The 13,495-nt window shown below is 51.0% G+C and overlaps 1 protein-coding gene across 1 annotated transcript in view; it reads right to left on the bottom strand.

Moving 5' to 3' along the window:
• Nucleotides 1–13,495, bottom strand: part of MNAT1 (MNAT1 component of CDK activating kinase) — a 216,797-nt gene that overhangs the window by 168,065 nt on the left and 35,237 nt on the right. The window contains exon 2 of the mRNA XM_088473767.1: nt 47–199. Coding sequence (XP_088329893.1) covers nt 47–199 — 153 coding nt within the window. The remainder of the gene's footprint in view (nt 1–46; nt 200–13,495) is intronic.

The raw sequence follows: 13,495 nt of genomic DNA, 5'->3' as shown, positions 1-13,495 counted from the left end.
ATCCCGTTACCAGTCCTGAAAGTAATGGGCTGAAAGATAAACTCACATTTTCAAGATTTTTTTTCGAATCTCTACTTCTTTATCGATCGTGGGGTCTTCAAAGAGCTGCACTCGGAAGTTGCTTTTCCTGAGTGGAGTATTGCATTCCTGACATGTACCAGAACCTCGGACGAACAGCAGCTCAACACAGCTCTCACACCTGGGACAGCAGAGTAAGCAAGGTTAAAACAGATAAGAAATAAAGATACAACGCTGCAACATCAGAAATGATTAAACCACTACAACGTTTATAAATCTTGTGATAAGTACCGCTGACCTTATCCACTATTCTAACAGAAAGGGGGTTGTAATAGGATCAGAGCTCCTTCAGTATTCAGTCTTCATCTTCTTTATGGCATTATGTTCCAAGTTTTAAAGTGTGTGGGAGATAAAAGTGTAATGACCTCGTGAGAGACTGTGACCTGTACACAGGTGTGATCATGTTCGTGAGGACAGGGCTGCATGTGACAGGGGCAGTGACATGATGTGAGGAATGGACCAACAGGAAGACACACAGTTATACAGTGGAAGGAGCTGGGACCCCAGCAGCACAGAGTATATCAGGAGATGGGAGATGTGTGAGTGAGGACAGGGCTGCATGTGACAGGGGCAGTGACATGATGTGAGGAATGGACCAACAGGAAGACACACAGTTATACAGTGGAAGGAGCTGGGTCCCCAGCTGCACAGAGTATATCAGGAGATGGGAGATGTGTGAGTGAGGACAGGGCTGCATGTGACAGGGGCAGTGACATGATGTGAGCAATGAACCAACAGGAAGACACACAGTTATACAGTGGAAGGAGCTGGGTCCCCAGCAGCACAGAGTATATCAGGAGATGGGGATGTGTAAGTGAGGACAGGGCTGCATGTGACAGGGGCAGTGACATGATGTGAGGAATGGACCAACAGGAAGACACACAGTTATACAGTGGAAGGAGCTGGGACCCCAGCAGCACAGAGTATATCAGGAGATGGGAGATGTGCGAGTGAGGACAGGGCTGCATGTGACAGGGGCAGTGACATGATGTGAGGAATGGACCAACAGGAAGACACACAGTTATACAGTGGAAGGAGCTGGGTCCCCAGCAGCACAGAGTATATCAGGAGATGGGAGATGTGTGAGTGAGGACAGGGCTGCATGTGACAGGGGCAGTGACATGATGTGAGCAATGAACCAACAGGAAGACACACAGTTATACAGTGGAAGGAGCTGGGACCCCAGCTGCACAGAGTATATCAGGAGATGGGGATGTGTAAGTGAGGACAGGGCTGCATGTGACAGGGGCAGTGACATGATGTGAGCAATGAACCAACAGGAAGACACACAGTTATACAGTGGAAGGAGCTGGGTCCCCAGCAGCACAGAGTATATCAGGAGATGGGGATGTGTAAGTGAGGACAGGGCTGCATGTGACAGGGCAGTGACATGATGTGAGCAATGAACCAACAGGAAGACACACAGTTATACAGTGGAAGGAGCTGGGTCCCCAGCAGCACAGAGTATATCAGGAGATGGGGATGTGTAAGTGAGGACAGGGCTGCATGTGACAGGGGCAGTGACATGATGTGAGGAATGGACCAACAGGAAGACACACAGTTATACAGTGGAAGGAGCTGGGTCCCCAGCAGCACAGAGTATATCAGGAGATGGGGATGTGTAAGTGAGGACAGGGCTGCATGTGACAGGGGCAGTGACATGATGTGAGCAATGAACCAACAGGAAGACACACAGTTATACAGTGGAAGGAGCTGGGACCCCAGCTGCACAGAGTATATCAGGAGATGGGGATGTGTAAGTGAGGACAGGGCTGCATGTGACAGGGGCAGTGACATGATGTGAGCAATGAACCAACAGGAAGACACACAGTTATACAGTGGAAGGAGCTGGGTCCCCAGCAGCACAGAGTATATCAGGAGATGGGAGATGTGTGAGTGAGGACAGGGCTGCATGTGACAGGGGCAGTGACATGATGTGAGCAATGAACCAACAGGAAGACACACAGTTATACAGTGGAAGGAGCTGGGTCCCCAGCAGCACAGAGTATATCAGGAGATGGGGATGTGTAAGTGAGGACAGGGCTGCATGTGACAGGGGCAGTGACATGATGTGAGGAATGGACCAACAGGAAGACACACAGTTATACAGTGGAAGGAGCTGGGACCCCAGCAGCACAGAGTATATCAGGAGATGGGAGATGTGTGAGTGAGGACAGGGCTGCATGTGACAGGGGCAGTGACATGATGTGAGGAATGGACCAACAGGAAGACACACAGTTATACAGTGGAAGGAGCTGGGTCCCCAGCAGCACAGAGTATATCAGGAGATGGGAGATGTGTGAGTGAGGACAGGGCTGCATGTGACAGGGGCAGTGACATGATGTGAGCAATGAACCAACAGGAAGACACACAGTTATACAGTGGAAGGAGCTGGGACCCCAGCTGCACAGAGTATATCAGGAGATGGGGATGTGTAAGTGAGGACAGGGCTGCATGTGACAGGGGCAGTGACATGATGTGAGCAATGAACCAACAGGAAGACACACAGTTATACAGTGGAAGGAGCTGGGTCCCCATCAGCACAGAGTATATCAGGAGATGGGGATGTGTGAGGACAGGGCTGCATGTGACAGGGGCAGTGACATGATGTGAGGAATGGACCAACAGGAAGACACACAGTTATACAGTGGAAGGAGCTGGGTCCCCAGCAGCACAGAGTATATCAGGAGATGGGAGATGTGTGAGTGAGGACAGGGCTGCATGTGACAGGGGCAGTGACATGATGTGAGGAATGGACCAACAGGAAGACACACAGTTATACAGTGGAAGGAGCTGGGTCCCCAGCAGCACAGAGTATATCAGGAGATGGGAGATGTGTGAGTGAGGACAGGGCTGCATGTGACAGGGGCAGTGACATGATGTGAGCAATGAACCAACAGGAAGACACACAGTTATACAGTGGAAGGAGCTGGGACCCCAGCAGCACAGAGTATATCAGGAGATGGGGATGTGTAAGTGAGGACAGGGCTGCATGTGACAGGGGCAGTGACATGATGTGAGCAATGAACCAACAGGAAGACACACAGTTATACAGTGGAAGGAGCTGGGTCCCCAGCAGCACAGAGTATATCAGGAGATGGGAGATGTGTGAGTGAGGACAGGGCTGCATGTGACAGGGGCAGTGACATGATGTGAGCAATGAACCAACAGGAAGACACACAGTTATACAGTGGAAGGAGCTGGGACCCCAGCAGCACAGAGTATATCAGGAGATGGGGATGTGTAAGTGAGGACAGGGCTGCATGTGACAGGGGCAGTGACATGATGTGAGCAATGAACCAACAGGAAGACACACAGTTATACAGTGGAAGGAGCTGGGACCCCAGCAGCACAGAGTATATCAGGAGATGGGGATGTGTAAGTGAGGACAGGGCTGCATGTGACAGGGGCAGTGACATGATGTGAGCAATGACCCAACAGGAAGACACACAGTTATACAGTGGAAGGAGCTGGGTCCCCAGCAGCACAGAGTATATCAGGAGATGGGAGATGTGTGAGTGAGGACAGGGCTGCATGTGACAGGGGCAGTGACATGATGTGAGCAATGAACCAACAGGAAGACACACAGTTATACAGTGGAAGGAGCTGGGACCCCAGCAGCACAGAGTATATCAGGAGATGGGGATGTGTAAGTGAGGACAGGGCTGCATGTGACAGGGGCAGTGACATGATGTGAGCAATGAACCAACAGGAAGACACACAGTTATACAGTGGAAGGAGCTGGGTCCCCAGCAGCACAGAGTATATCAGGAGATGGGAGATGTGTGAGTGAGGACAGGGCTGCATGTGACAGGGGCAGTGACATGATGTGAGCAATGAACCAACAGGAAGACACACAGTTATACAGTGGAAGGAGCTGGGACCCCAGCTGCACAGAGTATATCAGGAGATGGGGATGTGTAAGTGAGGACAGGGCTGCATGTGACAGGGGCAGTGACATGATGTGAGCAATGAACCAACAGGAAGACACACAGTTATACAGTGGAAGGAGCTGGGTCCCCATCAGCACAGAGTATATCAGGAGATGGGGATGTGTGAGGACAGGGCTGCATGTGACAGGGGCAGTGACATGATGTGAGGAATGGACCAACAGGAAGACACACAGTTATACAGTGGAAGGAGCTGGGTCCCCAGCAGCACAGAGTATATCAGGAGATGGGAGATGTGTGAGTGAGGACAGGGCTGCATGTGACAGGGGCAGTGACATGATGTGAGGAATGGACCAACAGGAAGACACACAGTTATACAGTGGAAGGAGCTGGGTCCCCAGCAGCACAGAGTATATCAGGAGATGGGAGATGTGTGAGTGAGGACAGGGCTGCATGTGACAGGGGCAGTGACATGATGTGAGCAATGAACCAACAGGAAGACACACAGTTATACAGTGGAAGGAGCTGGGACCCCAGCAGCACAGAGTATATCAGGAGATGGGGATGTGTAAGTGAGGACAGGGCTGCATGTGACAGGGGCAGTGACATGATGTGAGCAATGAACCAACAGGAAGACACACAGTTATACAGTGGAAGGAGCTGGGTCCCCAGCAGCACAGAGTATATCAGGAGATGGGAGATGTGTGAGTGAGGACAGGGCTGCATGTGACAGGGGCAGTGACATGATGTGAGCAATGAACCAACAGGAAGACACACAGTTATACAGTGGAAGGAGCTGGGACCCCAGCAGCACAGAGTATATCAGGAGATGGGGATGTGTAAGTGAGGACAGGGCTGCATGTGACAGGGGCAGTGACATGATGTGAGCAATGAACCAACAGGAAGACACACAGTTATACAGTGGAAGGAGCTGGGACCCCAGCAGCACAGAGTATATCAGGAGATGGGGATGTGTAAGTGAGGACAGGGCTGCATGTGACAGGGCAGTGACATGATGTGAGCAATGAACCAACAGGAAGACACACAGTTATACAGTGGAAGGAGCTGGGTCCCCAGCAGCACAGAGTATATCAGGAGATGGGGATGTGTAAGTGAGGACAGGGCTGCATGTGACAGGGGCAGTGACATGATGTGAGGAATGGACCAACAGGAAGACACACAGTTATACAGTGGAAGGAGCTGGGACCCCAGCAGCACAGAGTATATCAGGAGATGGGAGATGTGTGAGTGAGGACAGGGCTGCATGTGACAGGGGCAGTGACATGATGTGAGCAATGAACCAACAGGAAGACACACAGTTATACAGTGGAAGGAGCTGGGACCCCAGCTGCACAGAGTATATCAGGAGATGGGGATGTGTAAGTGAGGACAGGGCTGCATGTGACAGGGGCAGTGACATGATGTGAGCAATGAACCAACAGGAAGACACACAGTTATACAGTGGAAGGAGCTGGGTCCCCATCAGCACAGAGTATATCAGGAGATGGGGATGTGTGAGGACAGGGCTGCATGTGACAGGGGCAGTGACATGATGTGAGGAATGGACCAACAGGAAGACACACAGTTATACAGTGGAAGGAGCTGGGTCCCCAGCAGCACAGAGTATATCAGGAGATGGGGATGTGTGAGGACAGGGCTGCATGTGACAGGGGCAGTGACATGATGTGAGGAATGGACCAACAGGAAGACACACAGTTATACAGTGGAAGGAGCTGGGTCCCCAGCAGCACAGAGTATATCAGGAGATGGGAGATGTGTGAGTGAGGACAGGGCTGCATGTGACAGGGGCAGTGACATGATGTGAGGAATGGACCAACAGGAAGACACACAGTTATACAGTGGAAGGAGCTGGGTCCCCAGCAGCACAGAGTATATCAGGAGATGGGAGATGTGTGAGTGAGGACAGGGCTGCATGTGACAGGGGCAGTGACATGATGTGAGCAATGAACCAACAGGAAGACACACAGTTATACAGTGGAAGGAGCTGGGACCCCAGCAGCACAGAGTATATCAGGAGATGGGGATGTGTAAGTGAGGACAGGGCTGCATGTGACAGGGGCAGTGACATGATGTGAGCAATGAACCAACAGGAAGACACACAGTTATACAGTGGAAGGAGCTGGGTCCCCAGCAGCACAGAGTATATCAGGAGATGGGAGATGTGTGAGTGAGGACAGGGCTGCATGTGACAGGGGCAGTGACATGATGTGAGCAATGAACCAACAGGAAGACACACAGTTATACAGTGGAAGGAGCTGGGACCCCAGCAGCACAGAGTATATCAGGAGATGGGGATGTGTAAGTGAGGACAGGGCTGCATGTGACAGGGGCAGTGACATGATGTGAGCAATGAACCAACAGGAAGACACACAGTTATACAGTGGAAGGAGCTGGGACCCCAGCAGCACAGAGTATATCAGGAGATGGGAGATGTGTGAGTGAGGACAGGGCTGCATGTGACAGGGGCAGTGACATGATGTGAGCAATGAACCAACAGGAAGACACACAGTTATACAGTGGAAGGAGCTGGGACCCCAGCTGCACAGAGTATATCAGGAGATGGGGATGTGTAAGTGAGGACAGGGCTGCATGTGACAGGGGCAGTGACATGATGTGAGCAATGAACCAACAGGAAGACACACAGTTATACAGTGGAAGGAGCTGGGTCCCCATCAGCACAGAGTATATCAGGAGATGGGGATGTGTGAGGACAGGGCTGCATGTGACAGGGGCAGTGACATGATGTGAGGAATGGACCAACAGGAAGACACACAGTTATACAGTGGAAGGAGCTGGGTCCCCAGCAGCACAGAGTATATCAGGAGATGGGAGATGTGTGAGTGAGGACAGGGCTGCATGTGACAGGGGCAGTGACATGATGTGAGGAATGGACCAACAGGAAGACACACAGTTATACAGTGGAAGGAGCTGGGTCCCCAGCAGCACAGAGTATATCAGGAGATGGGAGATGTGTGAGTGAGGACAGGGCTGCATGTGACAGGGGCAGTGACATGATGTGAGCAATGAACCAACAGGAAGACACACAGTTATACAGTGGAAGGAGCTGGGACCCCAGCAGCACAGAGTATATCAGGAGATGGGGATGTGTAAGTGAGGACAGGGCTGCATGTGACAGGGGCAGTGACATGATGTGAGCAATGAACCAACAGGAAGACACACAGTTATACAGTGGAAGGAGCTGGGTCCCCAGCAGCACAGAGTATATCAGGAGATGGGAGATGTGTGAGTGAGGACAGGGCTGCATGTGACAGGGGCAGTGACATGATGTGAGCAATGAACCAACAGGAAGACACACAGTTATACAGTGGAAGGAGCTGGGACCCCAGCAGCACAGAGTATATCAGGAGATGGGGATGTGTAAGTGAGGACAGGGCTGCATGTGACAGGGGCAGTGACATGATGTGAGCAATGAACCAACAGGAAGACACACAGTTATACAGTGGAAGGAGCTGGGACCCCAGCAGCACAGAGTATATCAGGAGATGGGGATGTGTAAGTGAGGACAGGGCTGCATGTGACAGGGGCAGTGACATGATGTGAGCAATGAACCAACAGGAAGACACACAGTTATACAGTGGAAGGAGCTGGGTCCCCAGCAGCACAGAGTATATCAGGAGATGGGAGATGTGTGAGTGAGGACAGGGCTGCATGTGACAGGGGCAGTGACATGATGTGAGCAATGAACCAACAGGAAGACACACAGTTATACAGTGGAAGGAGCTGGGACCCCAGCAGCACAGAGTATATCAGGAGATGGGGATGTGTAAGTGAGGACAGGGCTGCATGTGACAGGGGCAGTGACATGATGTGAGCAATGAACCAACAGGAAGACACACAGTTATACAGTGGAAGGAGCTGGGACCCCAGCAGCACAGAGTATATCAGGAGATGGGGATGTGTAAGTGAGGACAGGGCTGCATGTGACAGGGGCAGTGACATGATGTGAGCAATGAACCAACAGGAAGACACACAGTTATACAGTGGAAGGAGCTGGGTCCCCAGCAGCACAGAGTATATCAGGAGATGGGAGATGTGTGAGTGAGGACAGGGCTGCATGTGACAGGGGCAGTGACATGATGTGAGCAATGAACCAACAGGAAGACACACAGTTATACAGTGGAAGGAGCTGGGACCCCAGCAGCACAGAGTATATCAGGAGATGGGGATGTGTAAGTGAGGACAGGGCTGCATGTGACAGGGGCAGTGACATGATGTGAGCAATGAACCAACAGGAAGACACACAGTTATACAGTGGAAGGAGCTGGGTCCCCAGCAGCACAGAGTATATCAGGAGATGGGAGATGTGTGAGTGAGGACAGGGCTGCATGTGACAGGGGCAGTGACATGATGTGAGCAATGAACCAACAGGAAGACACACAGTTATACAGTGGAAGGAGCTGGGACCCCAGCAGCACAGAGTATATCAGGAGATGGGGATGTGTAAGTGAGGACAGGGCTGCATGTGACAGGGGCAGTGACATGATGTGAGCAATGAACCAACAGGAAGACACACAGTTATACAGTGGAAGGAGCTGGGACCCCAGCAGCACAGAGTATATCAGGAGATGGGGATGTGTAAGTGAGGACAGGGCTGCATGTGACAGGGGCAGTGACATGATGTGAGCAATGAACCAACAGGAAGACACACAGTTATACAGTGGAAGGAGCTGGGTCCCCAGCAGCACAGAGTATATCAGGAGATGGGAGATGTGTGAGTGAGGACAGGGCTGCATGTGACAGGGGCAGTGAGGAGAGGTACGGAGGCATGAGGAAGCCACAGAGAGAGGAAGCAGCAGTGATGTGAGACTCCTGTAAACAAGTGCAGAGAGACTGTAGTGTCAAATGCCCTGTTAAACAAAACCCAGATATCCACCTTGTTTGCTCAACTCTTATTACTATTGAACAGTCATGGGAAGAGAGCTGTGCGCCATTCACATACGGATAATAAAGCCCCACAGATTAATAACATTTCACATGCCAGAAAACAATAAGCACTCAGGTGCTTGGCAAGATCAACATTGTTATACCTTTTATTTTTCGTGTAATATCTCAAAATGTGTATCTTCCTTCTCTATTTGTGTTATGTGTATTACAGGAGTACCCTAACTGCTAGAGCCCATGCGTTCGTTAGTTTAGAGGAGTGATCGCCTATCTGCTCACTGGTACAGCAGAGGAGAGGGGCGACTGTAGGGGCACTGCATGGACAGCTTTTAGTGCATTCTCCTACTCCTCTCCATTTCATTAGCTGTGCCTCTAAACAAATAAGAAAGTAATGTACTTCCACCGGCAGTATGGACGGGGAGTGGTGCAGATGGAGAGCAATAGGTCTGAGCATATACGTATATGGAGAATATGGAGAAGGTCTAATGTGGAAATAAAAAAAAAGGAAATATGATGCTTAGCCATGCTTGCCCACATCCTGGCCGCCAGGTTGGACAAGAAGGGAGCGTGGCACAGCAGAGGGGGCGTGGTCAGCAATGGGGGCGTGGACACAAACGCGTAATTTTGGCCCCGCCCCTGCTACACAATGCTGAGATTTTCGGCATTGTGAAGCATGGGGCGGGGCCACGATGACGTGATCCAGTGCGAATCACGTCACCGCCCCCCCACACACACTGCGGGGGTTTTATTGTAATCACTTGGGGGTCTGGACAGGTCGGCGGACGCCAGGAGGCTTGCTCGCCTTTCCGGGGGGCCAGGAGTGGCACCTGATTTTCGGGAGGCTCCCGGTCGAATCGGGAGGGTAGGCGAGTATGTTCTTAACGGTTTCCATAATGCATGGACACACAGGCTGTGTATGGTATAAGAGATAAACAGTAAAGCCGCGTATCCACTTACGACGTCATTATCGTGCAATCGCTTGTTAAACACCCGCAAATCGCCTGCCAACTGGGTGTGTAAATATCAAAAACGACCAGCGATGCGCGTGCCCGCTGGTCGTTTTTGCCATCTATCATCGCCCGTACATGCTGGTCATCCTGACGATCCCGTCAGGTTCAGCATGTGCGGGGATGATGGATGTGCCTGGACTGAACGGTCACAGTGTAGGCACATCACTAGACATGGAAATTACAATGTCGTAATCATGATGTAGTTTCCATTTCTACTAGTGGATACGCGGCTTAACTAGATAGACAATGTCTAGGTAGACACCAGATATTGGACAGACAAATGTTCGACAAGAAGAAAAGCTCGACGCACAAAAAGTCGACAGGTACAAATGGTCGACATGGTCAAAAGGCCGACAAAAATGGTTGACGTGAAAATGATCGACACATGCTGCTTTTTTTTTCTAGCCTTAATCTTCACCCTAACCCTCCCTCCTGGTGCCTAACCCTAACCCTCCCTCCTGGTGCCTAACCCTCCCTCCTGGTGCTTAACCCTAACCCTCCCTCCTGGTGCCAAACCCTAACCCTCCCTCCTGGTGCCTAACCCTCCCTCCTGGTGCTTAACCCTAACCCTCCCTCCTGGTGCCAAACCCTAACCCTCCCTCCTGGTGCCAAACCCTAACCCTCCCTCCTGGTGCCGAACCCTAAACCTCCCTCCTGGTGCCGAACCCTAACCCTCCCTCCTGGTGCCGAACCCTAACCCTCCCTCCTGGTGCCGAACCCTAACCCTCCCTCCTGGTGCCGAACCCTAACCCTCCCTCCTGGTGCCGAACCCTAACCCTCCCTCCTGGTGCCGAATCCAAACCCTCCCTCCTGGTGCCTATCCCAAACCCTCCCTCCCGGTGCCTAACCCTAACCCTTCAGTAAGTGCCGAACCCTAACCCTCCCTCCTGGTGCCGAACCCTAACCCTCCCTCCTGGTGCCGAACCCTAACCCTCCCTCCTGGTGCCGAACCCTAACCCTCCCTCCTGGTGCCTAACCCTAACCCTCCCTCCTGGTGCCTAAACCTAACCCTCCCTCCTGGTGCCTAACCCAAACCCTCCCTCCCGATGCCTAACCCTAACCCTTCAGTAAGTGCCTAACCCTAACCCCCTAACCTAAGCCTAATTTTTATTTTATTTTTAAATCACGTGTCGAGAATTTTTTGTGTCGACCTTTTGACCATCTGTAACTGTCGACCTCCTTTGTGTTGATCTTTTGTCTGTCTAATTAATATCTGGTGTCTAATTACTAAGTTTAGATGACATTATCACAGGAACTAAGTAACTTTAAAGTCTGTTATTTTATGATTGTGATGGTGTCCACTTAGATAGTTAGCAATACTAATGTTTTTCCTTTGGAGATATGGGCAGCTGAATTGAAGAAACATTTTTACACAACTGATTTTTTGGCCTACTTTGTCCTCATACTGTCAAAAAAGTAATTTTTTGTAAGCATTGAGTAAGTGATTTTTGAAATAAGCATCAAAAGTTGTATAAACCTGTGCACTTTCATAACTTTTGCTCTCATAGATCAGCCACAGCAATTACTTGAACATAGCTGATTGTGCACCGCGGAGTCAGTGACAGTTTCACCTACCTCCATTACGAGGCCAAAACTCCATTACTATTGCATACTGTGACCTGACACTTTATCAAAGTTAGTTCTACATATATACCAACCTTCATGCAAAATGTCAACAAAATCATTGATGGTCCACTTGACATGGAATGACCCACTAGACGATACCCAGTGGATAAGGTCAACAAATCATCCACATCGGCCAGTGTGTACACACTATGGGTGACAATGCACGCTCCCGGAGGTCGTCCATCAGGGTCGTTCCATCAGCCTGCATGTAGGGTCGTTGAACGACCCAGATGCCGAAGCAGGCACAGTGGATGGAGCTGGTGTCCAACATATGGGGCACTCGGTCACCGCATCGTGCAGTGTGTACCACCCGCCCGATATATCGAGCAGTCGGGTGTCACATCGCTAGGTACACTCATCGGCAAGCGTGTACCCAGCTTTTGGCACTTGAAGACATCCTGAGCGAAGCATCTTAAACAAAAATTTTAAAACAGACTCCACGTCCTACTTGGTGGGTACCATGTAGACCTCCATGGCCCTGATGAACTTCAAATATAGCTAAAAACCTAATCCTGGTCAAACCACACCACCATGCCAAATTAGGTGGAGCTAGGTAAAAAAAACTCCAGCCATGCATAAAGGAGAAACAGACAGACATTATTATATAGATTAGGCATCAATACAACGGCAAACACTTCTCTAATGTAGCAGAAAATCACCCTTCTGCCTAAACGCACCAAAATAAGACACCAATAAGCGTCAGCAAACAGTTAGTCAGAAGCTAGTGCTGGCGACCGCAATCATCATCCACTATTGCACCTGCCACTGACCACTCACAGCTAATTCCTATTTCCATCTGTATTTGTTCACTATTGGGCCTACACGACCATCAGCTATACTGCCCCCTGATAATGGGAAAGGATAAGTGAGGGTAACTGGCCGTCATACCTCTCTGAAGGAAGGTTAGTGACCAGAGTGCAATAATGGAATATACCGATAGGTTAATTGTCTTCTGACAAAACCCCCACTGGGGCAGGGACTGATATAAATGGTCCAATATTCTCTGTAAAGTGCTGCAATGTGAGTGTGCGCTACAGTATTTAAATCACTGGTAATTATAATAATAAATAAGACCATATTGTGAGATGCCAAACGGACACCTCTCAATCTGCAGTAGCATATATAAATAACAGTGTTCATTCTAGCACCCTGCACCTGTTAAAACGGAATGGGTATGATATACCGCCAGCCGCATGGCCGGCGGTTCGATTCCCGTCAACGGCAGCCCGACAGGAGCAGAGTGCGAAGCAGGGGAAGCCCGACAGCGCTGGAATTCCCGATCGTGGCTAGGTAAGTATCTGCTAACCAAACCTAACCCTCCTTAGGGGTGCCTAACCCTAACTTCCCCCCCAAGTGCCTAACCCTAATCGCCCCTCTAAGTGCCTAACCCTAACCACCCCCTTCCCCGCTGCCTAAACCTAAGTTCCCCGGGGGGGTACCTAACCCTAAGTCCCCCCTGGGGTTGCCTAACCCTAACCCTCCCTCCCCCTAGCCTAACCCTAATCCTCCCGGAGGGGTGCCTAACCGTAAGTCCCCCCCTGAGCCCTAAACCTAACCCTCCCCCCCCCCGCGGCTGTCCGCTCGCGGCGCCCGGCATCACTACGATCGGGATGCCGGGCGCCGGTCTCCCGGCGTCGGGGAAATGCGGGCGTCTACATCTAGATGCCCGGCATTTAACCCATGCCGGGATAAGACAGTCGGGAAGCCGGCTGTCAGTATTTAGGCAGTCGGCTTCCCGTTAAAACCAGTGCAGTTCCTCTTTGCTGTCTGGGGTGTCACTGTCTGCTCTGGTACTTCTAGCACACAAACTGCTGAATCAGCAGTTTGTTGCAGCAGCTGATTGTGCTAGAAGCACCAGAGCAGAGAGCGACACCCTAGGCAGGAAAGAGGAACTGCACGGGTTGTGACAGGTGCAGGGTGCTAGAATGAAGACTATATAACCTGGCAACCCTAGAAATGGGATGGCAC

This window comes from Taudactylus pleione, unplaced genomic scaffold (genome assembly GCF_031769625.1).
Source record: "Taudactylus pleione unplaced genomic scaffold, aTauple2 ptg000139l, whole genome shotgun sequence".
Classification (NCBI taxonomy): Eukaryota; Metazoa; Chordata; class Amphibia; order Anura; family Myobatrachidae; genus Taudactylus; species Taudactylus pleione.
This window is presented reverse-complemented; position numbering and strand designations above follow the sequence as displayed.